Source organism: Thunnus maccoyii, chromosome 21, assembly GCF_910596095.1.
Source record: "Thunnus maccoyii chromosome 21, fThuMac1.1, whole genome shotgun sequence".
NCBI classification, from domain to species: domain Eukaryota; kingdom Metazoa; phylum Chordata; class Actinopteri; order Scombriformes; family Scombridae; genus Thunnus; species Thunnus maccoyii.
In genome coordinates, this window is record NC_056553.1 from 12,373,349 (window position 1) to 12,400,022 (window position 26,674).

The window sequence follows — 26,674 nt, forward strand, 5'->3', positions numbered from 1 at the left end:
TTTAACGTGGAGTTGAGAGACAGGCGCATTTCTTTGTACTGTACTTGGATTTTCTTTTTTTCGTTTGGCGTGAGGAGGAAGACTGGGAAGGGCATTTATAGACATATGGCGCAAACCGGGGTGCGCTTCCTCTCACTGTGCGCTCCTGCGACCGTGTGACGTCACACGGGCAGACAGCTGCGGAGGTTAGGGAGTTCATTCATTTCGCACATTGCAGAAGTCAATATAACTTCATTTTTTAGTCAACAAATAGTGTCTACCTGGAAACAAAGTGTCCCGTATCATCTCCTCATAACTTTTTCATGTCAAAACTCAAAAAAACCAAAACAAATTTAGTTCCGATTTAGGGAGTGGCTATTAGTAAGGATTCCAAGTGTCAATCGTCCCTATATTGTTTAATTATTACGCATGCGCATTGTATTGATTGGCCAAGATCACATGATCAAATTAAAATAGTTTCGAAATGAAGTAATGTTTTTGCTTCCAGTTGATATGCCAACCCTTCCCATGGTTTGGGTTTAAATAGTTATACTGAGGTACAAAAACCAATTGGTTGGGGTTAGGGAAAGGTCATGGTTTGGGTCCAAACAGTAAAATGCGGTAAAAATGTTCCAGTTAACAGCACTAAAATGTTCAACGTGACTGTAAGAAATGTCCGGTCTGTCGTCTCAAGAGGTCCAGCAATAAATTCTGGAAACCCAGTTTCCCAATAGAACAAACTACTATCAGCATGGAAAACCAGTCTGGACCAACATCCTGTGGACAAATTAGGAATGAATTTATTAGGAATGAACCACAAAAAGAGTGCAAAATCTCAAATTATTCTTCCTGTTATTATCCTCTCACACTTTAATAAAGGAAAACTCCTTCTCCAGGGCCGGGTCCACCTACTATGGGGCCCCAGGGCCAAAATGAGATGTGGGCCCCAGTTGATGCCCCAGTTCTCTCATTCTTTGTCACAATAAAGTCATGCAATCAGCACAGACTGCGCAACTGACATATTGGAGTACTTAAACTGCTGAAGTCGCTGTGAGCTTCAAAGCTTAGTGAAAAATGAAACATCTTGCTGGAAATCTGTCAGCAGCTCAACCTACAAACAACAGCAGCAGCAATCACACGCATTTTCTTCAGGAAATGCAGATATTCTAGGTTTTATTAATATTTAGAAGCAAAATAAGTGGGTCGACATGGACAATAACTAGTATTTTTATATAATATACATATTATAGTCTTACTGTAAAGGTCAGTTTCTCCATACAGTTTATTTAATTGACAATTGCAGTCAAGTCGTCATTTTTAAATTCACAGTCCACTGTGTGCGTATTAGGTAGTAATTCTAAGTAGTCTTTATAACTATGAAACATCTGAAAATAGTGAAAAAAAGGTCACAATTACCCATCACAAGAGCCCATGGCAACATCTTCAGATAACGTTTTATTCAACCAACAGTCCAAACACCAAAGATATTCAATTTGCAATGATATAAAACAGAGAAAAGCAGCAAATCCTCACATTTGGAACCATCAAATATTTGACATTTCTGCTTGAAAAAATGACTACAACAAGTAACAAATTATTTTCTGCTCTAATTGCCACACTAAACCTGAAGCCTCCGGGCCCCCAGAGGGTCATGGGGCCCTGGGACAGGTCTGTAATTCAGCCTTGTCTTGCTCTCCCCTGATGTCCCCTCTGGACCACGCTGCCATTGCTCACTCCTGAGCAGCTGATATGGGACAGAAGTCGATATGCTCATAACAAGGGGGGAAAAAAATTCATCACAACCTGGAGCAGGTCCCATTTATTACCTTGTGTCAAGGACTCAGCTGAGGCCACAACATCAGTGTGGATATAGTCAAAGAGGCTGCCAAGTCAAGCCCAGACTGAACATTTATTGTCACAAAAATCTTTAAAAAACATAAAGCATTTAGTGATTTGTAATTAAAGCTACAGTATATGGAATTGTAAACAAAGTCATCATGTTGTTTGGATTGCTGTAGCCGTCAACAAGAGTTCAATATTTCAGATCTGATGTGGTTAAACATTTCAGACAAGGAAAAATTGAAGAGAAGAAACTCCTTCAAGTGAATAGTGAATCATCTATTTTCCAAAAAAGTGACAACAGGCTAATGATTTTTATCATGAAACCTCAGGCACTCAAGTGAAGCTTCCACATGGAAAAAAAAAATCAATTTTGAGCCAGTTACAGCACCTGCTGGTTAACATGGAGGGTGCCATAGGACATATTTTATAATGGGAACATGATATAGTCTCTGTAATTTATGATTTTTTTACACTAGTTGTTGTGACCCCTTCAGATAATGTCCACTTATGACCCATATGACCTCAGTGTGGACATCAGTTGTGATTAATTTAACTAAAGAGTGTTTTTTTTGGAGGCCTGAAGAGGTGTAAGTACCCAAGATTTCATTATAATGGAGAAACATCATAATATTTTTATATAATTTTAACAGAATTTAAATCTTGTAATGCATTAGGAACCAGTGCTTTAGTCTTTCCTGTAATTTGACAGGTTAAATATACACCATGTGAAATACTTTTAACAATAAAAAAAGGACCTGCTTCTCATTACCTCCATGTCAGCCTCATATTCATATATTTAGTCCCTGTGTGCAGCATTTTTTATTGTATTTTAGTATAAAACTGCAGGCATTTTGCTGGAGTTTTGTAAATCCAGATTTGATTTGTACTGAAAGTCGTCCATACAAAACAGGCCTGAATTGAACAGAACATATAAACACAACCTGCACAAGTGTTGGTCTGCAGCATGCAGCTCACAAAAGCTCCACACAAGAGAGACAGGAGCTCACACACCAGCGTAGCTTTAAGTGTATGCAAATATTAGCAAGGAGGAAACCAAATTTTCAATTAGTTCTGAGTACGATTAATAATTTAATGGAGTCGTCTCTCTTTTTAAAAAAAAAAATCTTATTCCACTGAAGCGCCTGGCTCTGGGAATGGAATTTTTAAGTCGTGCATTAATCTGATTCTTCTAATTGCAAGACATCTAATAGAAAAAAGATGACAGTGGAGCCTTTTAATCAGGAAATTGAAATCACTGTTTGACCACTGTAGCCCTTTATAGTGTTTGACATAAAGATAATACATACACTTAGATCTGCCAGGATGAAGACAATACCCTGCCTGCAGTTCTGAATTGAAAGGTAGATGGCGCCATTGGAGAGGTTCAAATCCCCTGGTCCATTTGAGGACATGGTCTTTGGTTACTACTCAACAGTACTATGATCTGCATCATGAGGAAAAAACAGAAACACAGGCTTAAGATCTGTTGGTATTTATTAAGTGTAAATATTAATAACTGTTCAAATAAAATCTAAATCAGACATACTATACTTTGAGTACAGTTTGCACAGTCATAATACAGTAACAAAACGAATACAACAGACAAATTACAGCTTGAGACAGATACAGAAACCAACAAGTTATTTTTCATTCAATGAGGACTTTACCAGATAACAATCTTGTCTTTCTGACCCTGAATTTAAGGCATAACTTCAACCCAAACTCACTAACTCTTCACAGCTGTGAGAAGAGGATTAGACATTTATAATAAATGTACATTTAGTTGTTTCAGTGTATAAAAAGACAAAAGTAAAAAAAAAAAAAAAAAAAGAATACCCAAATATATAATAATAAAAATATTTACAGCTTACTTCATATTATTTGTAAGAAGTATAAACTTCACATAGAAAATATCTGTTAAGAGTGGCCATGTTGACGAGATTGAACCCAGTTGTTCTCAGCTGTGGTAGTCCCTAAAAGAGATCTGCCTTTGCGTAAGGTTGTAAAAGTGGTTTATTTATTCACGTTCAATAACATTCATTTCCTCAAAGACAGTTACATCAGCTTGTATACTGGTATCACCATGGAGGACGACATACAGTACAGTTTTAAAACAGTATACAAGATGGAGCTTTAGTTGCTGATGTGTGACGATAAAAGTAATTTGCTATTTGTGTGTACAGTGTCCAGACTTTGTTGTTCTGTTCCCTCTCAGTGGAAGTGAACCTGACAGCCTGCCTGAGGTGCGGCTCAACTGTACCGACTGCTGCGACTGTGACTTCTGCGCCTGGAAGAACTGCGACTGGAGGAGCGGTAAGACCTGCAGAAGATGGAGATACCAATTTAATACTTTCAGCCATGAGAGAGATTATCATAGCTAGAATTCAAGCAGTTCAATTAAATTTATGGCAAAAATGTTGAACTAACTCATAACTACAACAAGTAAAAAACAAAATGTATCGATGTTACATTCTTTGGTTAAAAAAAAAGGCATGGACATGTTGTATTCCCTTTGTATTAATGGCTGCATGGCGAGTATGTCATGGTGTCAAACCACATTTTAATGTTCGCCCACTGGAACGAAGTAAGGGAGGGTGAAAAGGTTGAACTGAGACCTGCCACCTTGTTGAAGTCTGTTGAGGTTCAGCAGGGATGTATGTGTCTTACCGGGATCGGCGGTCTGAGCTCCTGTAGCTGTCACTTCGCCTGCGCCCTCGTCTCCTGCTCGCACTCCGACTCCGACTGGAATAGCTGTCAGAGGAATCTGACCTGCATTAACATACAGCCATGTGACAGCGGCGATATTATTTTGGGAATATCTCCAGAGTGGTGTTTGATTCATGCTGATCTGCTTAGCAGACGTATATGATATGATGATGATGATGTTTAAAATCCATTACTGGCTTATTTACTTTTATTTAATACAGCACAAAGTGATTTTTCTGATAATCAAAATCCTATCAATCTGTCTGCATCCGTAGTAAAAAAAAGTATTGGTTATTCCTCATACTATAATTAATGACTCCAGACATTAATGATTGCTTCATATGATGCTACTTTTAGCTTGATGTGTATCCAGTTTATCAAATTCCAAGCCAACTTAACCAAACATATCACATTTTATACAAACTAACAATCTGAATATAGTAAATGAATAATTGTGTTTATATCTGGGCTTGAGGGCGTTCAGTGACCCTTTGCATAAACAATTTGAGAACATTTTTTATTTCAGAATTAGTAAATTAAGGAGGCTCACAGACCTGGATCTCCTACGGCGATTGTATGAGCGACTTCTGGAATGACTTCTACTGTAAGTCCGACTGATAAGAAAAAGAAACAGGATGTGAGGATGTGAAACAGACTCAAAGACAAATCATACACGTGTTATATTAAACTACACAAAGGGAAAATACAATGGAAAGTCTTTTAAAAACATTAAAACATTTTTCAACATGAGAGCTTTTTGACTGTTATGTCTCCCCAGCTGCAAAGTAGAGTAAGATACTGAAACCCCAAGAAGCTCCAGGGTTTCTTCTCTATGTGGTTGATTCTGACTGAAAACAATTTCCCACTGGGATCCATTAGGTGCTACAACAGATTATTAAACCAGTGTTTGAGGGTGTACCTATGACTTCTGTAACTTCGGTATGTGCTGCTGCGGGAGTGTGACCGTCCTCTCCCACGTCTCCGTCGACTCCTGCTCCGGCTCCTAAAAGAATTAGCTGTGTTATAAATTACATTTTCCCCACGCTAAAACAACAAGTCTATGTCACAGACACAGATTTGGCTTCTAGACTGAACACTAAATGCCCATCTATCAAGTTTATCACTTCACAACAATCTTGATCAACGTCCAAGAAGCCTATCCGGCATTTAAAAAAGATTTACTCATGCTGCCCTTGTGCTCTTCATTAATCAAATAGCTTTTATTCTGACCTGGAGGAGTAGCTGGAGCTGCGGGATCTACTTCTGGATCTGCTGTAGGAGTGGGACCACCCTCTGGTGCGGGACCGGTGACTGGAAACGGAGCGGGACTTTCTGGTGGACTTCTTCGGGGACCGTGTGCGTGACTTCCCACGGGTCTTTCCCACAGAGGGGGATCTTTCCTCGCTGGAGCTCTCCTGGTTCCTCGGCCTCTGGTTGAGTCGTGCGGTCTTACGGACCTCGTCAAACAGCGATCCGGGTCGGACGCGGCTTTTACTTTTTATCTCCATTTTCACTCCTTGCGTGTTCTGGGTCTGGCTCTGTTGAAGTTGTGTGTTTTTCACGGTAACAGGTGGCACGTTCACATTCTGTGGTGCGGACATTCCTTTTAAAGGCCTCCATTTGAAATTTATTACATTACCAGTAGGTTTGCCAGTAGCTACCTCATCTTTCAGTCCTTCAGCTGTTGTTGTGGAGGTAACAGACGGCTGCTCTTTGCTGTGAAGCTGAGGTAAATCTTTACTGGCCAGATCTGAAAACTTTGAGGTAGTTTTTAGGGTTAATTCAGTGGCATTATTAAGAGAATCATGTGTAACTGAAGGTTCAACAATTGTTTCGGTTTCATGCTCTGGAGTACAAATGTCCATATCATCTAATGACTCCTGCTCCTCTTTGACGCTGGACAAGTTAGTACTGTTGGCACCATTCCTGTTGGATGACTGAAGATGAGATTCAGCTTGTTTTGGGTTTTTGTTACATTCTTTTGCCCTCTGCTGCCCCCTTTCTTCTTCTCTAGTAGGATTTTTGTTTAAGGAGGTTAAATTTTGGTCCGTTTTATTCATACAATCCACACCAGGCCTTTCTTTGACAACGCTACTTGGACTATGTTTCTCTCGTTTGGATTCATCTTCTTCCTCCTCCTCTCCGAACTCTAAAGGTGGCTGCCAGTGAAAAGTCTCTTTCAGCTTCTGATGTTTCCTCTTAGATCTCTTTGTCTTGTCCTTACTGCGATGGGAACCACTTTTGCTCTCCCCTCTCCTCTTGTGCTTATGTTTACGTTTGGCCTTCTTCTTGCTCTTGTGCTTCTCTGGCTCTGCCGCCTTCTCAGGACTTTCCCCAGACTGACCAGAAGCAGCAGCAGTCTTGTGTGCCACAGTGACTGCTGCCTCCAATGTCTTTTTGGAAGTTTCGCAATCAGATTCTGAACTTGCCTCTCCTTCCTCTTTTTCAGATATGGCCAATGTCTTACTTGTTATGTTTTCTGGATCACTTTCAGAATTCCATCCAGTAAGAGCAGACAGCTTCTTGTCAAGAAGTTCACTGGACTGAATTCCTTGTTTCTGTTTTTTTAGGGTGGCGCTGTTGCTTTGGCTCACTTTATCACTGTCACTATCCCATTCAGACCTGCTATTAAAGCTCTCTGCTGGCACTGAACTGTAGTGTTTTGTCTCTTGATCCTGTGAGCCGCCTTTCTCTTTCATTTTCTCCAAAGAGCCACTGATATCAGTCTCGCTGCCTACTCTGTTCTCTGATTCTGAGTGAGCATCCTGGCTACCGGTAATTGAAATGTACTTATCTAAATGTTTTATCCTCTTCAGAGAACTGTAAAACTCTTTCCATTCTTTGTCTAATGAATTCTTCTTGTTGCTACTTGATTTCTGGGACTTTTCAGAGTCTGATCTGCTGTAAGATGATGACCTGCTTTCATGAGGGGATCTGGACCTGGACTTACTGTAACTTCTACTCCTTGAGCGGCTGTATGAGCGGCTGTATGAACGGCTGTAAGAGCGGCTGTAGGACTTGCTTCTGGAAGACCTGCTGTGTGAGCGCCGTGCAGGTTTGTGTGCTTTGTCGCTTTCGTGGTCACCTGGCAGACACTTTGGTGTAACGGAGGTCTGAGCTTTCTCTGTAACGCTGTCACCTGTGGAGGAAATGTTGCTGGGAGTTACTTTAGCTTTGATTTCCTGAATATGGATGTAGGAGGGTTTCCAGGGCTTTTGACCGGGCTTCCAGCGTGACGGTGGAGGACTGTCGCTCAATGGGATCACAGGGACACTTTCTGGGGCGGGGACAGCAGGGAGTCTGGAGACAGATGTGACTTTGCTCTCTGAGAGCTTCTCAGGTACGTGGATCATGGCATCTGAATCAGGCTTACTGGCTTTTCGCTTTCTTGGAGATCTTGATAAACTCCTCTTTCGAGATGGAGACCTGGATCTGTACCTGGATCTTGATCTTGACCTGGATCGAGAATAGGACTGAGATCTGGACCGGGATCGACTTCTAGACCTAGACAAGCTCCTGGACCTTGAATAAGACCGGGACCTCCCTCGAGATCTGGATCGACTGGATGTGTAGGATCTGGAGTAAGATCGTGAGTCTCTGTAAGACGCTGAGGATGGTCGTCTCCTCAGAGGTGACGAATGTCGTTGACTTGAAGAGGAACGAGATGGAGAGCGGGACATTCTGGACTTAGACCTTCTTCCTGAAGAAACTGATCTTTCATCCTCTGACAGGACACGCTCTTGAGCTTTGTTCTTGGAGCTTTTCTTCTTGCTATGTTTACGTTTTTTGGCTTTCTTCTTGTGTTTCGCTTTTTTCTTCTCTTTCTTCTGCTGCCGGCGCAGGCTGGACCTCTCAGAGCTGCGGTCTGAAGAGTGCTCTGCAGACCGGGACCATGCAGAGTCACTTCTGTCGTCCCATCTGCTTGAGGAATGTTCATTCAATCTGTTAAGTCAAAAGATGTATGTAAAATACATCTTTACAAAGTATATACAAAGTAAAATATGAAGTCATACTTGTCTCCTTTGCTCCATCTCTCGATACTTGGTGGTTGATAAACTTTGGTTCTCTTCATCTCTTCTTTCCAGTGTGGCGGAGTTTCACTGCTTCCACGCTCTTCCACAGATGCAGAACGGGATTTAGACCTTGTGGGAGTGTGATATCTCTGCAGAAAAAGGAAAAAAAAAAAAAGATTTTACATTTATGATTCAGGTGTGCTTATCTTGACAATAATTTCAGAGTGCAGATTAGTGGCAAAAGGTTATTCAGGCAGAGATGAACAAAAAAATAATTAGTTCGTCTCTGTGGTCAATGAAATAGATATGGAGGTCAATTCTTAACAGCTGGGGTCCACAACAGTTTCAGCTTGTGACCCCTTAAATGAAGCAATGTCTAATTGCGACCCGTTGTCATACTTGTCTATTAGCTGATTCAGTCAAAGAGTGATTTTTCTTGCTGTTTGAATATTTTTAGGAGTCCTGAAGAAGTAAAACTAATGTGAAAAAAGTAAGCATAACCTTGGGCTACAGAAGTATGTTTTTCTGTTTTAAAACCTTGATTTATCAGTATTCAATTCTGTGACCAGTTTGTAAAAATCAAATTCTGGTTAAAAGCGTGTTGGCCCTTAGGATTGGACAAAGTGGATCAGACTTGGAGGAAGACTAGAAAATTTTAAATACTTCAACACCAAATCTGAATGAGATGACAAATCTCTGATCTTAGTTGAGGTGAGCATACCATTGTTCCTCTGCCTTTGATCTTCCGTCCAGACTTGGACACTGCTGGTTTTTGGTCAGTTGAAAGAGACGATTCTTCTTTCTCAACTCTGAAAAAAAAAATCATATTTCAAAGTTAACAACCCACTGAAATTACCTCGGTATGTAAGCCCAGAAAAAGATACTAAGAATGACTTCCAACTGAAAACTGACATCTCTGTTTTATCTTCCTGAGATGGCATGTCCCTTCGCAGCAGGAAACGGTTCTCTGGCACAGGCGGGATTTCCTCCGGTCGAACTACAGGCTTTTCTCTCTTCCCGCCCTGTTCCTTCTCTCCTTCCAATTCAATCTCTCCCTCCAGCATCTCTCTTTCCACAGGACTGTGACAACACGACACGATGCAAAACAATATTTTGTTATGCAAAGAATCAACCCGTCTCTTAGCTCTTACAGCTGACAGTGACTCATGTCAGTAATTGTATTTATACGTGGATGTACAGCTTAAACTGGATCAGAAGTGTGATTATGTACGTTTGAGATATATGTGAGTAATTCTTTAAGCATGTTAAAGTGTGAAAATAAACAAGGATAAAAATTTACCTTTGCCTGGAGGGCAGAACATCAATGTTCTTCTCCCTCTTTGATTCCCTCCTTTTCTTTTTTGACCGTTTACTCTTTGAGCGTCTCTTGTGTTTGTGATGTTTGAGCTTTTCATCAGATTCACTTTCAGACTCTGCTGAAGAGGAGAACTGAGAGGACGAGTCATGGGAATTGAGGGACGAGTCAGCAGAATGGGAGGCTCTTTTCCTCTTCCCTTCAAGAACTAAAGTAAGAAATATAACAGCATTTATGTAATTTCAATAGAAAATCTGCTTATTTTTAAGGATTAAATAGGTCAAATTGTGTAAAAGTATAGAAGCGTTAAAAACAAAAATCTGCCTTCAACCGCAGAAGTTCCTAAAATCAATCTGAGAACTTGAGACCTGAACTGTTGACTTGACTCAAGATTTGGGACCTTGACTTGAAGTTTGATGATTAAAACTACAACACTGATATATTCAGTACAAGTAAAAGGATGATGGAAAGTTCAAATGCCAGGAGTCATTTTCAGGGTGGTATGACACCGCAACAACAAAGGCTTTGTTTTATTCTTCTCGGTATGTTGGAGGCCGTGTAAGCAGACCTGGCAGAGTCAGGTGGGTAGATGCCAACCGAACTCCACAGAGAGCCCCCTGACTGATCCTCATTAAAAGGAAGATCAGGTTACACGCCCCGTCCTAATACCAGTGAGGGGAAAACGCTGGCATCAAAATGCAAACCTCTTACAGAACGAGCTCAAAATATGACCCATGTACAACCATATGAAACAAAGGAGTCAAAAACAAAAGAGAGAAAACAAGAGGTCTAAGTTTATGTACAGTTGTTGTTGAAAACTAACTGATAATATCAGAACTGTATAAAAGAGTACTACACCAATTTTACAAATCAGTGTCAATTTAGTGGTCACATGGAGTACTACTCCAGTGAAAACAGCTGTATGATGTTTTCTGTGAGTTGGAGAAAATAAGCTCTGATGATATAATCTCAGGCTGGGCAACAACAACAAACAAATTGAGTCAAATTATTTCCAGCTGCATTATGGTAAATGAAGGATTTGGCGCTTTTGGAACCTGACTCATACTAGAGACTGAAAGTCAGGATATCTCAGCCTCTGCTTCTTCTTTAAAAAAAAAAAAAAAAAAAAATCAGCCTCTTGTGAGTCTAATTCATGGAAGTGCAAAAATAAATCACCAAAATACACAAATAATACACACATAATGTACAACTGACTGTAGCCTAACTGTCACACAAAGCCAAACATCACACACACTCAAGCTTAAATTGAATTACAGTGGGTAGGTGGCAATATATCAATGACAGAACTTACCATCATTAGCGGACTTGGTGATCAGCTGTCCACAGTCCATCACTCTCACATCAGCGTACGGTCTGCTAGCTGAATCAGTCTTCAGCCCCTCAATCTTCTTTATCACTTCAAAGCCGGAGATGACTAGACCGAAGACGACGTGGACTCTGCGGGCAGGCAGAAAAGATTGCTGCCTCATTCATACACAACTATACAGTGACTTGCGTACTATTTTGGTATCTTTAAGGATACTGTTAAATGAAGTAAAATGAAAGACAATGCTGAAAATGCTGCTAAAATGTGACCTAGCGGTAGTAAAAATTTGGTCAAACTTACCCATCGAGATGAGGTGCCATCTTGGTTGTGCTGTTTGTGGAAAATCAAGCAATCAAGCCAGGAAGGGTCAACCAATGGCAGTGATTGGGTCATGAAAAAAGGAGAAAAAGGAGGAAAAGAATGAGAACAAGTAATTTCAACAAGGTGTGGGTGCTACTGTACCATGGGAACAATCTCAAAAAAAGGTATGAAATTTGTAAGACCCTTTGCTCAATGATATTTGATTGTAAATCTATTCAGAAATCACTTGAAATTTTGGTTGTTGAATTAACAACAGTGACAAATAGGCAATGAAAACCCTCAGCAGAGTGTGGGTAATTACATTATCATATTTGGATCATACAAAAAAAACAGTATATTTAAATTTCTTCCTTCATGTTTCATGAATTTTCATTCATGGAGGACTTTTAACTTATGGTGACAACCTGTTTTTGTGATAAAAGATAACGTGTCACCTCAAGCCATTTGTGAATACTGTTTAAACATTTCAACATTTAAACACTGTACTCTGCAATATGCTTGCAAATACAAACTACTGAATGATAAATACAGTCAGGAGAGAGAGAAACACAGCCTTGGAGACACATTACCTTGGAAGAGCAGGATGCTAGAGTTTCTGTAAATTTTACACAAAAACGGCAAGAGAAAAAATGTAACACATTTGTAGGTAAAAAAGATTGAATCCATGTTTCTCTGCACTTTGAATTCTAACTGCACACAGAGAGGGGATTGATCTCAAAACAGAAGACGTGACAGAAAGCAAAAACTCAAACAAAACTGACATTCATTCAAAAAAAGCAAATCAATAATGCAAGTGACCAGTCAGTTAAATGATATAGTTATTAAAAGGGTGCAGAGTGATTTGGTTTAATGAATGTCACTCACATGAAAAACTGTGAGCCGTTGGTGTCTTTCCCACGATTGGCCATCGACAACAGGAAGGCTCTGTCGTGTTTGAGAGTGAAGTTCTCATCTGTTGGGAGCAGAAAAACAGGGAACGAAGTCTCAAGAGCACATCCTCTAATCAGTGATATCAGGAAATATTTAGCGAAGAACAGGAAAAAAGAAAAATCAGCTTTTTAATCCATCAAACCTAATCATCGCCTCACCAACCTGCCCAACTACACATTTTGTTTGGTCCAATTTTACTTGATTTAGGCTTTTAACTACAAATCACATACATTTTACATTATTCTGACTATGTTCCAAAGAACACCATATTGGTTTCACTTCATCTTGATATGCTACAGGGATCAAATTGGTAAGACTTGATACTTGCTTGAGATAAATTATCCATTCAAGTGAACACTTCATTGCCTTTTTTTCTCATCAAGGTTAATTATCATAAAGTGAGTTAACATTTTTGAGCAGGGAACACTTTGAAAATTTTGAATGATGACTTTGCTAATATTCATGAGCTGTGCTGTTAAAGGTAATGTTTTATTTTACCAGTCTATACTAATTTCCTGAGTAGTTTACAGGTATTTAACCGTTGATTTTTAGGACATTTTACTGAGCGTGTTGCAATTTGGTACAAATTAAAAGAAAAAAGAGGTGGTAAGTTGGTTTAGTCGGGTTATACATAGTCGTTAATTTGCAAAAATTCTTCATAAATTAGACTTATCAATTCTGTAACTGACAGTTTTCAGTGTATAGTTTTGTTTGTCAAACTATATATTAGCATATTGTTTGTTTCTTAAAAACTCTATTATGAGAACATTTCCTGTGTACTACCGAGTGACAAAACCCTGTCAAAGAAATGTCCTAAGAATTACTGGTTACACAGCAGCTACTTTTAGGAAATTATTGAAAAAACCTAATATGCTAATATATTGTTTGACACACAAAAATACACACTGTAAAACTTAGTATTCTCTGTCAGTTAAATAATTGTTAAGAGTGTAATTTAATAAGATTTTTTAAAAAATCCAAATATAATGAATTGGCACTTACCACATAAACAATTTAACACTTTTTTCAGTTTTTCTTATAATTTGTACCTAATTGCATCACCCTCTCTATAAAATGCTCAAAGAATTAACCATTAAATACCTGCAAATTACTCAATTTTTTCCAGCAAATTAGTATAAAATGAAAGGACCTGCAAAATAAAGCATTACCAAAGTCAAACAATCAATACACAAATGTAATGGTCCCTGTTTACACGTAATGGGATGGATCATCTTTCTAAAGCATGTTTCAAGTCTCTGCAAGAGGAGTTTCATATCCTTCTAATATAAATAAAACATTTAATGATAAATCAATAGAAAAACAACCTACAAACAAATGGAATTCTTTCAGAAAATGACCTACAGTGATGTAGTCCTAAACGACTAAAACATGAAAATCCACCAGCATAATCTTTAAATATCAGACTGAAAACATTCTTGAACATATCTGAATAGTAAATAGATACTACATACAGTGTAAAGGTCATGCTGAAGTGATTACAGTCAAGCATTAAAATATTTTTATCAAGCTATTCGCATAAATGAAACTTCAAATTTGGAAAACATGAAAAATAAAATGCCTCCCAGTGCCTAAACCTTTACTTAACTGTATCTTCATAATACTATATCCATGCTGCAAGGCTAAATTTCCACTGTAGTACTCTGAGCAAAGAAACCTGCAGTCTGTATGTGACTACGTGTCATGGCAGTCATGTTATAAGGGTACTGTAGCTATAAATATCACATGTAACATAAAAAGTAATCTGAGCAGCCTGAGGCTGTGGGGGGTCTAACAGGGAAGCTGTATGAATGGAAAATCCTGTCAGATCCCTTCAGTACAAATTTGCATCTGCGCCTTTGCAAACATTTGCACTGTTTTTACTGACTGAAGAAGGTGGCAGGTGGGGACAGTGTAGACATGGTGTTACTGAGCTGTGTACATCTCTTACCTTCTCATTTTGCAAAAGACCACTCTATAAATAAAAGAATATGTTGAAAATTTTAGGCAGGAAGATTGTAGCTTTCAATAAAGAGAATGCCTACTCTCCATGCTGATTTGATAAAGCCCACAACTAAATAGAAGACAGCACTATACAATGGAAAAGTGAAGGTCATACATAGGAAAATTCACAAGAAATCCATGATTACAACAATAGGCACACGCAATGTTACGCTCATGCAAAAGTAGCTCAGTTGGAGGTCCATAACTATTTAGATAGACATTTATGAGACATCAGAAATCTAGACTGATTATTAGAAAACTTGATCTTCAAATTACCTTCAAAGTAGCCACCGTATATGGACTCTCCTCCTCTTCCATTTCCTATAGAGATTAAAATAGTAAAATTATTAAACCAAAAGTCAGACTAAATGTAACTGTGGCTCCTGGATTCCTACCATAAACATCCATAACAAAGTCATTGAGCTTGTTTACTGGCACTTTTAAAGCTTCAATCAACTTTTTACCCACGCTAAAGCTAATCTTAATAATTGTTAACTGCCTATATGCTGTGAAACAATGAATAATAACACTTCTTCAAAAACTGTTTTACTCAAAACAGCATATTTTCCAACGCCCCAGTTGCTTTCAGTCATGTAAAACTGGCACCAGCAGTTGGAAAATAGTGGAATAGCGTCAATGCAGCTAAAATCAACAGCCAAATTGGTTAAACCTGCCGTGAAACACACTTCCAGAGTTACACGTTAGACATCATTACCTTCAGTGAAGTCGCCTCCCTGGATCATAAAGTTCTTTACAACTCTGTGAAATGTGGAGCCTTTGTAGCACAGCTTTTTCCCTGTGATTTTGCCAGTTCCCTTTTCACCTGCAAACATACGTACATTAACTGAGCTATCAATGATTACAAAATGCAAAACAGGCCTGCTACTGTACAAAGTGCCTCTGTGTATACCAGATGTCTTGAATGATGCCGCATGGGGTTTTTGTTTAAACAAGGGAATGAAACCTCCGTTGGGGGGGAGAGAGAGAATTAACTAGATGCCTTTATTCAGGCATCCTGTTGTTAATACTCCAGCGCAGGACTGCAGAATTCATTAAGAGATCTTCCACTGGGGTGATTGTGAAAGCTATTACCCCCTGGATTCCCCTTCCTTTGGGGTGAAAGGAGACGTGGAGAAATTTCATTAGATGTGTTGATGTGTTTAAGGGAGCTTTCAGAGGACAGAGGGCTGGCTGTTCAAATTGGCAGCTTTGGTTGCTAATCTTCTAGTATTTTGCTTCACTGGCTCGAGCATTGTTCCAAGGGGTTTGGTTTCCTATGGTGTGAGCTGATCCCCCATCTAAAAAGGACACATTTGAGACTTTGAGAAAGCCACAGCAAATTGGTGTATATTACTGTGTTATGTTATGTTGCCTGTGTGTGTACTTATGCTCAGGAAAAGGAACAGACTAACCAGCCATCTCCCACGTCTGCCCTTGCCAGCATCACATTCCCGTCGGCCAGGTGGGATGAAAAATGAGAGGGGAGGATCGATCTGCAGTCTGTTTGCAGATTTATGGCTATCTCTAGGCAGACCACCGCTACTACAGTACACTCTGTTCACTCTGCTCAGTGGAATGAAATATCTAGGAAGGCAGACCGGGACCCTGGATCCATCCAGAGACTCCATCTGTCACCAGACAATTTACACAATGGCCATACCTCCTTTCCTCATTGTATTACATGACCAGCAGGGGTAAGTATCAGGGTACTGGAGCTCTTGTTTTCACTTCAATTTAGTTATTTATTTATCTACACATTGTGATTATTTTCATGAAAAAGAACGAAAAGAAGAAGAGATGTGAAACAAGAAAACAAAACCCAGAAAATTATTATGTGGTATGAACCTTGGTGACTTAAGCTACCGGTTACCTCCCAATGTCTTTGCTTTTATTAAAGGAATCAATGACACAGTAAGCAGCTGTTTTTGAGACTGTGAAAATTGTGTGAAAAGAGTTATTGCTTGTCTCGTTCTCATGATTTGCTTTGGCTTAGAGAAACTAAAATATGCACTAAATGTCTCAAAAGCATATTTGAGTAAAACATGTTTTACATTACTCACCAGTGCACAAACAGAGAAAGTTTTTGCTTGTCTTGGGACAAACATCCGAAAAAAGTTGAAAGACAATTCGCCCAACTACAAAACACAAGAGAAAAAGAAGAATCACTTCAGTTTTCTACTACTGATTATTAAAGATGTTAAGGCATCTTCAATATTAACTCAGCGTGATATGGAACAATGAACAATGGAGGCAGAAAAAAATAGGCCAAGGATACAATTAAGATTTACAAGTATCCCAAACGTTACTACACCTCACGCTTTTAATTGGCTTCCAGCATATAATTAAAAGAGTCCTGTGGTGAAGCTCAGACAAACTTTTCCGTAGCTAAGCTATTCTTACGAGCGTGATGATGTGGTGTTTTGCCCCTCCCTACCCAAAAATGAGCCAATTACATATTTAAGCTTGAGGTCACTAAACTGGTCTGGTCTGTCCTTACTTACATTCATACATATTGTTAGTTGCTGCTAGAAAAATACGTAATGCTCTAATGACTCACACCAGTATATCAAGCCAGTGCACTACTGAGTGTTCCACTTTCATTATTTTCAACTAAATGAAAATCAGTCAAAAGCTCCAAGGCTACAATAACAAACAACATGCATACAGTTTTAAACATCTGTATTGATGATATCAGTTCAAAGTAATCATCTATGAAAGTAAGGTGTGGCTGTTTATATGACTAACTAATCCTCATACCTCTGAACTAATTTTTCTTACCTGGCTCCCGGTTGAGCTCCACATCAAAGTAACACTGAGGGCGGTCTTTTACCCCCATTGTGATCAAAGTCCGGGTGACCTAAAATGTAGAAAGAGTACAAAAATGCTAAGCAGGAAAAATAATGATAGGTCTGTCTTTTTCTTAAAGCACCATTCTCTTTTTATCTGTCAATGTAAGCATACGAAGTACAGCATATTGAGAAGAGTGAGTTGGAAAACAATGTAGAGAGACCAAGACAGCGAGGGAGGAGGGAGACAGAGAGGGGAGGAGAGAGAGTGATGGAAGGAGAGGGAGAGAAGTCTGCGGGGAAATGTACTGGCTATGCAAATCCAAGCAGAGCACAGCACAGCCTGCTCGTTGTACACGTTTAACTCTCTTTCCACGGTGTACTTAGATATCTATGTGTGACAAATTCTCGACAGAAAAAGTCACAAACTGCTGCTACCGGTCAGTGTCTTTATGGAAGTGGGAATGGACAGAAATGGCACAGATTTCAACCTGAGCAAGGTGAAAGTGAAACCAAAATACTGCACCATAAGACACATTATGATCAGGTGGAGCTTGCTTCACAAATCCACATTAATACAGTCTTTGTCTCCTGTCACCAAGGCTTGTAGGATAAGACAATTTTACAAGCTTTTCTTATATTTAGATACTGGAGTTAAAGTAATTTGCTCTGCTTTTTCTTTTTTTAGGAATCAGTCAATAAGAAGATAAGAACACTATCCAGAGCAAGACAGTCAATATCAGCCATTCTGTTCTTTTGTTGTCCTTTGTCTGCTCAATTAGAGGAAATTACCCACAAAGAAATGCTTTTGTTTGGAAATTTTATAATTTTTGCCTGGACAGCAGACTTCATCCCACCTACAGTTAATATTCAAGGTGTGTTAGTGGTCTTTTGGTACCATGTTCGGTCAATGTCAGTGTTCTTCTACTGCAAACCAGACCAGCTGAATGGCACAATATTTTTATTTTGTGCTCAAAAAGTTCAGAAATCATCCTTAATTATAACCACAGAGTAACATTTGGTCTGTCAGCATTCACATATTAGACTACATGTAACACTGGTTGACTAGTCAAACATAGCTTTAGTAGTAAGGAAGGAAAGTGAAAGTTGTGTGTCAAATAATAGGCCTAATTTGGATTTCTAAAAGGGTTTCTTCTCATTATTTAAATAGATAGATGATAGATAGACAGATAGATAGATAGAAAAAGTATATACAAAAAATACCATGGAATAAATAAAAATAGAATAGAGACGAGATATATAACCATAACTATAACTATAATATCCTATTTGCTGAGTACAGTGTACATTAGTGCAAGTCAGGAGGATATTGGTATGGTAGTAAGTATTTTTATGATATAGGCAGCATATGGTTAAAAATATTTCAGTGTCACTGTGCTGACATGTAACAGTTAACACCTGTGGTGTGTTTGTTTGTGTTTTGCATAAACAGGAGTCTAACAAGGGGAACAGAGAGAAAGCATTACAGGATTTGACTTCATTTCAGGCCACTGACCAAGCTTTGAAGTCAGGGTACAAGGAAGAAGATTCTGCAACCTAATTTGGCCTGCACACCTGTTCATGTGCACCTGCTATGGTGCAGCCCCTCCTGCTACACTGATACGGTGTAGCTTTGTAACAAAATACAGGGCTTTTAGAATGAAGCACAAAAAACATAACCAGAAAAGTAAATCTGGGAAATATTTGGAGTGTGAAATAGAAACAACTCCCCTTTTTTACAGAGTGCCCAAACAAATTTAAACCCTTTCTATTTGAATTGCAGATGTTTAATGTTGTCAACACTTCATCATATTTGACAGCTGGGGAGGGGCTGTGTGTCAACAGACTTTAATCTAGAGCAAATTAATGAACAGTACCTGAGGCAGTAGAGTACATAGTACCTTATTTCATTGCTGATGAATGCAGAAACTGGGACAGAGAAGCTAAATTAAACTGCCCTCACAAATCTCACCAATAAAAACTGGAGGTGATTATAAGCCTTATACAGCTCAAACCTAAAACAACACTGCATTGTATTAATGGCGAGACTTATATCATGTTACTAACCTTGACTGTGCATAGCCTTATCTAACTGTAAAACCTTCCTTCTAATTATAGACAACAATAAACACCCCCACCTTCAGAAGAACACACACTTAGAAGAGCCTTTGCAAGCTTTTTTTTTTAAAGATTAATATGTATTTTGGTTAGCAATGAATAAGAGAAATGATTAAGTTATATGTATAAATTAATATACAAACATATATACATAAACACATAAAAAAGAGGCAGACACACGAATGCCACAGTTGGAAACAAAAGCACAATGTATAATAATAACAATGTTTCTATTGCACACCGTATAATAATAATCCTACTCTTATTTCATTTTCTTAGCCTAATTATATTTCATTATACAGTATGTATATAAATAATCATTGCACAATGGATAATAACTATTTTATCTGTCTCACTACTCATTTTATTTGATTATATACTACGTATATAATTAATGCACAATGTATAATAAAACCTTTTCTATTTTACTATTTTATTTTAATCTATTATTGTGTGTGAGGTGTGCTGGACGGTGCTGTTGTGACGGGATTAAAAAAGTATTTCTTATTCTTAATACTACAATTTAAATTGAAGATTTTTGCGGTGTACTGGCGTTAAATGCATTTCCATTAATGCCGACCACATTTACTTGATAGCTACTCAATAAGTTAATAAACCTAATTAGCTATTTAAAAAGGAGGAAATACAGTTAACACGTAATGTAATGAACCACAATTATAGTCAAACAGGCGAGTCAGCCAGGTGCTGCTGTTCATTACACACACATTAACTGCCGCAAAATGTGCAAATTCACGACTATAACATTAACTAACAAACGCATTTTACTCATTAACTTTTGTCTAAAACCAAAGTTCAACATAAGCCGAGAGAAACAAACAAACAGGAAAAAGTTAACAGGCTATCGCTACATAGCTAACACACGGTTAGCACTTCTTGGATGGTTAAGCTAACAGCCACTTTACGTGTAAATGTCTCCCAGCTTCACATTTCACGTAACGATTAAAATCATACCACAAATGGTGTAAAGTATTAAATGACAAAACCAACCTCTGTGCAGCAGTTAGCTTGGTAATCAGCTAGTCACCGAGGGCCGACTGTCTGCTTGTGCCGCTAACTCGGAATGGTTAAAGAATAATTTTGTCCTTCTCGGCTTCCCGTATTCCGTAGAAGATTTGTTGTGGTTTTGTTGTTTCGAGGAAGAAGAATTGAAGTTAGCTTATTCGCTAATGTTAACGTAATTTACATAGCAGTTAGAACAGGTTATCCAGGTTTTCTGTATCAGTCGGGGATATTAAAAAGTATGCTACTGCACTTGTAAAGCGCATCTTGAAGCTGGGGCTTGTATTTCTCTGATATGATGTTGTAGTCAGCTAACCTACAGTAACTTAGCTAAGGTGCAGCATGAAACCCATGATAATGAGGTAAGGTGTAACACGGTTACAACTTAAGGTTTGTAATTAAAATTAAGACTGTAATCTCACTGATTTCCAAATGGCACTGAAGTGGGAAAAAGTTTAAGATTTTTAAATCTACGCAGTTAATAATAAACACTCCACTTGTACACAAGCTAAAAGTAATGCAGCAACTCTGCAATAAATCCGACCTTTACCAAGGTGCTAATGTTCAGTTTTAACTTTGAGAGGTTAAAGGACGGGTTCACAATTTTACAAGTCTGTCTTAAAACAATAGTCAGATGCTCAAATGAACATTAAAATAGGGTTTTCTTGCTGTAATCATTCCTATGTGTATAAATAATCACTGCAGCTGGATTGCATTGCATTATACTGGGAGATGTTTTGATATTTAGTCTTTCCTGAGTGGCGCAAATGGGATGGACAAAATATTGGAAACAATTCTCAGTATTAAATCTATACCGTGTAACAGCACCACAACCTACAGCCTCTAAAAGGACATTTAAGTTAAATTCATATCTCTCTAACAGTTTCAGCGAAACTGAAAATACTTATGAGCTGTCAGACTATTTTCATTCTCACTAGGTGTACCTAATAAAATGGCAACTGAGTGTATTTTCAGTGTAGAGCTGAATTCACTTGACTGACAAGTAACCCCCAACTATTTGATAATCCATTAGTCATTTAAGAAATGCTAAAGCATTCCTGAGTTCTAGCCTCTCAATTGGGGGAATTGGCTGCTTTACTTTGTCATTTGTGATAATAATCAGAATCTCTGTGTGTGATGGACTGTTGGTCAGACAAAACTAGATGTTTGAAGGTGTCAGCTTGGGCTTTAGGGACTTGTGATGGCCACTTTTCACTATTTTCTGACATTTTATAGACCAAAAATGTATCGAATAATTGATTTTTATAATTGGCAATGAAAACAATCTAGTTGCAGACCTAATATACTGATCTGAAATTGCTTTTTACCCTGTGTAGGCAGTGTGTTCTTCATGGACCCAGTGGATCATGTCTCTGATCCTGTTTGCCTTTGTAGTCCGGGTCAGGGATGGACTCCCCCTGTCAGCCTCCACAGACTTTGAACACAATCGAGAGCTCCAGGAGAGGAAGCAGCAGCTCAGGACCATCAGCAAGGCACTGGCCCTCTTCCCTGACAGAGGGACGGTCAAGGGCCAGAAACTCAACATATAGTAAGGATTCAGGAAACAGTTTCAGTCATGCTCTGTGTAACTGCACAAAGACACGATGCGTAGTGTGTATTTTCTTTAGTGATGCATAAGATAAACAGAATGTTGTCCACTTGATCACAGGGGCATCTATGTCAAGCTGCGTCAGGCTGTTTGTTTACTAAACACCTTTTCTCCTCTCACCTGTTCAGCTTCGTCTCTTCAGAGGGTGTATCCTACATGACCGTGTGCCACTGCAGCCTCCCTGTTGCTAAGGCCTTCTGCTTCCTGGAAGATCTGCGCTGGGAGTTCACCACATGCTACAATAGCACTGTTGTTGCCTTGGCAGCCAGGCCATATCCGTTTTTGGAATTTGGTGAGTAGGACAAGAAATAGTGTCTTTTAGGTTTGCTGTTGACATTTTGGGATTACTTTGAATTAAAATGTGGTGTGTTGAATAACATGCAAAGCTCCAGTCTTAAGTGGATTTATCCAAATATGTTTTGCTTGCTGACATTTGACAGACAGCACCATTCAGAAGCTAAAGCAGCAGTACAACCAGAGTGGTGGTCCGGCCCTAGAAATCACATTGGCAGAGGTCCAGCAGGATCTGAACATCCACCCACCACAAGTCCTTACCTTGGAGGAGGTGGAGCTAACCAACGGCACCGCAAATGGGCATATGGAGCAAGCCCCTGGATCTGGTAAACATTACACAGTACAGCATATACAGCACAATACAGAGCTCACTGCCTTTGACAGCACTGCAAACTGTATATAATAAATATGTACATTACTTTTCAAGTAATCCAGAAGCAGGGAGCAGCACTTGTTGCATTCACTGAGTTTTATAATCTCACAGAACTTATATGGTCACTTGCTTTTGTTTAACAGGTCAGAATGTAAGACTTGAACCAGTGACAGCACCAGGCATCCTCTCTCTGGTTCTCAATATCATGTGTGCATCTTTGAACATCATCCGTGGTGTGCACCTCATAGAGTACACATTCCAGGTATGGGCAGTTCCTGGATCTTATCACAAATACTACAAATAAATTATCGTCAAATTGCTTTTTTTTAAAAATCTATAAAGGTTTGTTGATGTGCCATAAATTGCCAGTATATTAAATGCTAGACTGTGGTTTCCTTCATTCATAAACAAAGCCATTTGTTGATTTACACTGAACTTAATTTGAGGATTTTGTGTGGAAATAGTTATGCGTAGGCTAGCATTAATTATAGATATGTTAAGCTGGCTGAGCTGGCTGCTGAGGATTAGCATTTTGCTGTGGAAGCAGAAGTCTGTCATATATAGAATATAATAATGATGAGGCGTGCACAAAACTGCACAGATTGTCACTCTTGTGTGAATTAGCTTATAATCTGTAATAAATGTCATTCATTTTAGATAAAGTGAACTTCCACCTGAATGACAAATCACAAGTTTGTTTAATTACATCTCTTTCTCTTGACACAGGATGATTATGAAGGAATATGGAATGTCGTGGCTTTTTTTCTGGCGTTTGTCTGCTGTGTTTTTCAGGTAAACGTAGTTCACGTAGTTTTTAACACAAACTGACGCCCACTCGTATCAAACTCTCTTTGACGCTCGTCCTCATATGAACGTCCTCTCTGTGCCCACAGTGCCACCTGTACCTGTTCCATTCATCTCTAAAGAAACCCAAGTCCTTCACTCTGTTGAGTGTGATCGTCCTATGCAACTTCTACCTGCTTGGCATGAGAAACATGTGGCAGCTGATCTTCCACATTTCTGTCGCCTCCCTCTCCACCGTCCTCATCCTCACCCGCAAACTCCAAGACAGAACCAATGACTGTGGGGTCTGACGGGCACACTTAGACACTCGTGTTGCACCTCTCCCACCTCTTTGTGACTCCGGTTTTGAGTGCAGGTAAGAAGAGCAAGGAAGAAAATGTAGTCTACATGAGTTATGAAGAAGTCATGTGGATTTTTAACAAAAAATTTTTGTGTCATCATGGACAATATTCACTATTTTCTTGTATACAATACATACTTGCACTTTGTGTACACGGTTTCAAAGACTGTAAAGAGTTTACAGCGAAATGCAGTTCTTTCCAAATCCTCAAAATTATCAGATTTTAACAAAACAACTTGGGATGTGGTTGAAGGAGTACGTCCAAAATGTTCTTGAAGAAGATAAAAGGATTTTTTTTCAGTCAGAGTTGCTGATCAAAGTTTTTCATGTAGAAAAAGTAATATTCTCAAAATTTCAGCTGGTTATGCTTGTGATTTTGTAAGACACATTTCGGCAGGCGTTCAGCTCAGTATTATATCTGCTACCACAGGCCATTGATTATCTTTCCTTAAAGTAATCAGTTTACAATGCTAGGTGACGGATAGTGATTGTAGCAGCCGTTAGATTTAATTTTACTTTTAACATAGGTTTACGTGGCTGATTAGCAGGTAATTAGTTCGTCCATCTCACATTGGTAACAGTGTGATACTTAAAGTAAATAATTTAGTGTAGTTTGATTAAAGATCGGTGAGAGTGAAGTAAAGTGAGCAATGCAGCTATTTTAATTTGTTTTCAATTACTTGCTCATTACTGGCCTGTAAGATACAGCAAAAATGTGCAAGTATGGGGTGGTTCCATGCCTTACTGTGTGACAATGCAAATGTTGTTGATTGTTTTAGTTTGTCTGTCTTATGTACAGATACACCGGCAAGTGCTCAGCTAGTCATCGCAAAGGTTCAAATCCAAGGGCTCCGTTATTAAAATGACTTAATAGAAATTACATTCTACACTCGCAGTTATGGCCATGTATGGCAAGATGTTGGATATTTATTTTAAGCTTCAAAACAGATTTTGGTCAGAGGAAAATGGCTTCATATCAAATCCAATTTAAACTTTTTTTTTGTACGATCAAAGTAAATTTATATATTTTAGTTTGTCTGTTCCATCTTTGTCTACTGATCTCTGCATTGTCAAGATGTAAACTGCGGGTAAAAGTATGAAAGCACTGATATGATGGGTTGAATATAACTGAAATTTTGACTGCACTATTAGTTTGTAGATGTTTTATTTGTGTTTGGGATGGAAATTGTTCTTGAATGTTTTACATATCAGGTTCAGCTAAAAATTATATTTATATCCTGGTTCTTTTTTTTTCTTGTTTTGTTTGGTCTACAACACCACTCCCTAGCTGTAGTTCTTCTAGTTCTAGTTATAAACATAAATCATAAGGTTATAATTTATATTTTGGATATAGAATACTTTATAGTAGCGCTGCTAAATTAATTGGCTAATTAATGATGCTAAGTCTCCTATTAGTTAATTTTTTAAAAAAACATTTTGTGTATTTAGCTTTTACGGTTTTCCATTTTTAATAGTTAAAAATTTGCAAGTGATATCCGTAAAGGGAAATGAATTATTAGTTTATAGTATTGTGGCTGCAGCGGAATTGTATATTATCCGTCCCTTTCATCTATCTATTCTATGAAGGAGGTTAGAGGCATTTTTATGGAAAGCAAAAGGGTAACATTTCATCCGACAATCCAAACATCCTTTACTGTAAAGAAGCAATAGTTTAGAAAAGCTACAAAGATTAAGGAAACTCAAACGTTTTTCATTGGGAGTGTAAAATGAAGTGTAGCTGCAGATCAATACAATTGAGCCTTTCAATAGAAAATTGTGTTCTCAATTAGACTGCTATTCAGAAATTTGGTACAGTGCTGAAAGTTAGACTGGCTCAATAAACAGCTTATTGATGCTGTGTTTAACCATATGGTTAAGGCGTAAAATCTTGTTTAAATTGAGTTTCTTTTGACAGGGTTCACATTAATTTAATTTTTGGTGATTGAAAACCATAAAGAAGTGTAACTGTGTTTTTACTTGTTTTGCTTCATGGTATTTTCAGTGCAGGATTTTGAATATTTTTGATACAAAGGAGGTTTTACTGACTCACTATTTCCACTGTAGACTACAAGATGTGTGTAACTACACAGTTGACCAAATGAATTGTAAAAGAAAATGATGCCATTGATGTTCTTGAGATGTAAAACCAAATAATGTGGACACTTGAATTAAAAATGAAGGATAATTATGCTCATTATGAAGGTTCAAAACATACAGTAAAAATGCACTATACAACTGAAACCTTCTTCTATTGACATCTTAAGTCTTAACTCTAAACCTTGTGTCAGTTTCCAGGAGAGTTTCCTTCAGCAGAAATAAGTTATTTGTATCTAATTAGACTCACTTGAGGTTGAATCAGTGTTTTGTTTTTTTGTGGCTGCAAATTGTTTATAATGATGGAAAGTAACATAACAATGTCATTCATTGTAACTGCCAAATACACTGGTGATTACAGGGCTTTATTTTTTTTCCTGCTGTGGTAAAACTGACATTTCATTAATAAACAGTGTCAATTTTTCCACTTGTTGATCTTTGGTTTGTGTGTCCAAGAAAACAGAGTTACCTCCATATTCAGCAGTGATCAGATAATAGAGACATAAAGAAGATCAAACTACCTTTTCTTTTGCAAAGAGAACACAATATGTGTTTATTCAGATTAGAAGAATTTTAATGTTTGAACCTGCGTTAAGAAGCAAAACAGGATGGACATGGACGAAATAACAAAATGATTCAAAAAAAAAAAAAACAATTGTAATTTTGCATTATTTCACTAGATGGAGCTCTTTCACCGGCTACTAATCTTCTATGTTCCTGTAAGTATATATATGTCTGCATCAACGGAAATTGTTGCTCTGCTTAGTTATATACAATTAAAAATAAAATAAAATGTATTAAT

At 38.3% G+C, this 26,674-nt stretch overlaps 2 protein-coding genes across 10 annotated transcripts; one reads left to right on the forward strand and one right to left on the reverse strand.

Annotated features, from left to right (window-relative positions):
* Positions 1-3,297: 3,297 nt before the first annotated feature.
* On the reverse strand, positions 3,298-20,443 carry nktr (natural killer cell triggering receptor). Of its 6 annotated transcripts, none has more exons than XM_042400019.1 (17): positions 20,347-20,443; positions 17,213-17,291; positions 16,495-16,569; positions 15,150-15,257; positions 14,711-14,755; positions 12,368-12,455; positions 11,483-11,512; positions 11,168-11,313; positions 9,841-10,063; positions 9,453-9,620; positions 9,262-9,349; positions 8,541-8,689; positions 5,758-8,445; positions 5,447-5,530; positions 5,082-5,141; positions 4,489-4,590; positions 3,298-4,141 (listed from the first exon to the last, which is right to left on the reverse strand). In XM_042400019.1, the coding sequence occupies exons 2-17, from the start codon at positions 17,268-17,270 to the stop codon at positions 4,072-4,074; spliced, it is 4,182 nt and encodes a 1,393-aa protein (XP_042255953.1). In that variant the 5' UTR covers positions 17,271-17,291; positions 20,347-20,443; the 3' UTR covers positions 3,298-4,071. The 6 variants fall into 6 exon arrangements, with proteins under 6 accessions (XP_042255953.1, XP_042255952.1, XP_042255951.1 ...); XM_042400018.1 differs by having other exon boundaries at positions 5,758-8,448; XM_042400017.1 differs by having other exon boundaries at positions 5,758-8,469.
* Positions 16,058-26,296, forward strand: sec22c (SEC22 homolog C, vesicle trafficking protein). Of its 4 annotated transcripts, none has more exons than XM_042400029.1 (7): positions 16,058-16,128; positions 21,754-21,907; positions 22,096-22,259; positions 22,408-22,587; positions 22,778-22,896; positions 23,361-23,426; positions 23,528-26,296. In XM_042400029.1, the coding sequence occupies exons 1-7, from the start codon at positions 16,116-16,118 to the stop codon at positions 23,726-23,728; spliced, it is 897 nt and encodes a 298-aa protein (XP_042255963.1). In that variant the 5' UTR covers positions 16,058-16,115; the 3' UTR covers positions 23,729-26,296. The 4 variants fall into 4 exon arrangements, with proteins under 4 accessions (XP_042255963.1, XP_042255962.1, XP_042255959.1 ...); XM_042400028.1 differs by having other exon boundaries at positions 16,071-16,128; positions 21,696-21,907; XM_042400025.1 differs by lacking the exon at positions 16,058-16,128 and adding an exon at positions 19,695-19,835 and having other exon boundaries at positions 21,696-21,907.
* Positions 26,297-26,674: the final 378 nt, after the last annotated feature.

What these genes read in the sequence shown, in the direction of transcription:
- sec22c (XM_042400025.1), top strand. Translation starts at nt 19,740, where the DNA reads ATGTATAATAAAACCTTTTCTATTTTACTATTTTATTTTAATCTATTA. An exon ending in GTTGTGACGGGATTAAAAAA is followed by an intron (nt 19,836 to 21,695) that starts GTATTTCTTATT and finishes TACCCTGTGTAG; the next exon opens with GCAGTGTGTTCTTCATGGAC. An exon ending in GGAGCAAGCCCCTGGATCTG is followed by an intron (nt 22,588 to 22,777) that starts GTAAACATTACA and finishes TTTGTTTAACAG; the next exon opens with GTCAGAATGTAAGACTTGAA.
- nktr (XM_042400017.1), bottom strand. Translation starts at nt 17,270, where the DNA reads ATGGGGGTAAAAGACCGCCCTCAGTGTTACTTTGATGTGGAGCTCAAC. An exon ending in CTTTCTCTGTTTGTGCACTG is followed by an intron (nt 15,258 to 16,494) that starts GTGAGTAATGTA and finishes GTATGTTTGCAG; the next exon opens with GTGAAAAGGGAACTGGCAAA. An exon ending in AACGGCTCACAGTTTTTCAT is followed by an intron (nt 11,513 to 12,367) that starts GTGAGTGACATT and finishes TTCCACAAACAG; the next exon opens with CACAACCAAGATGGCACCTC.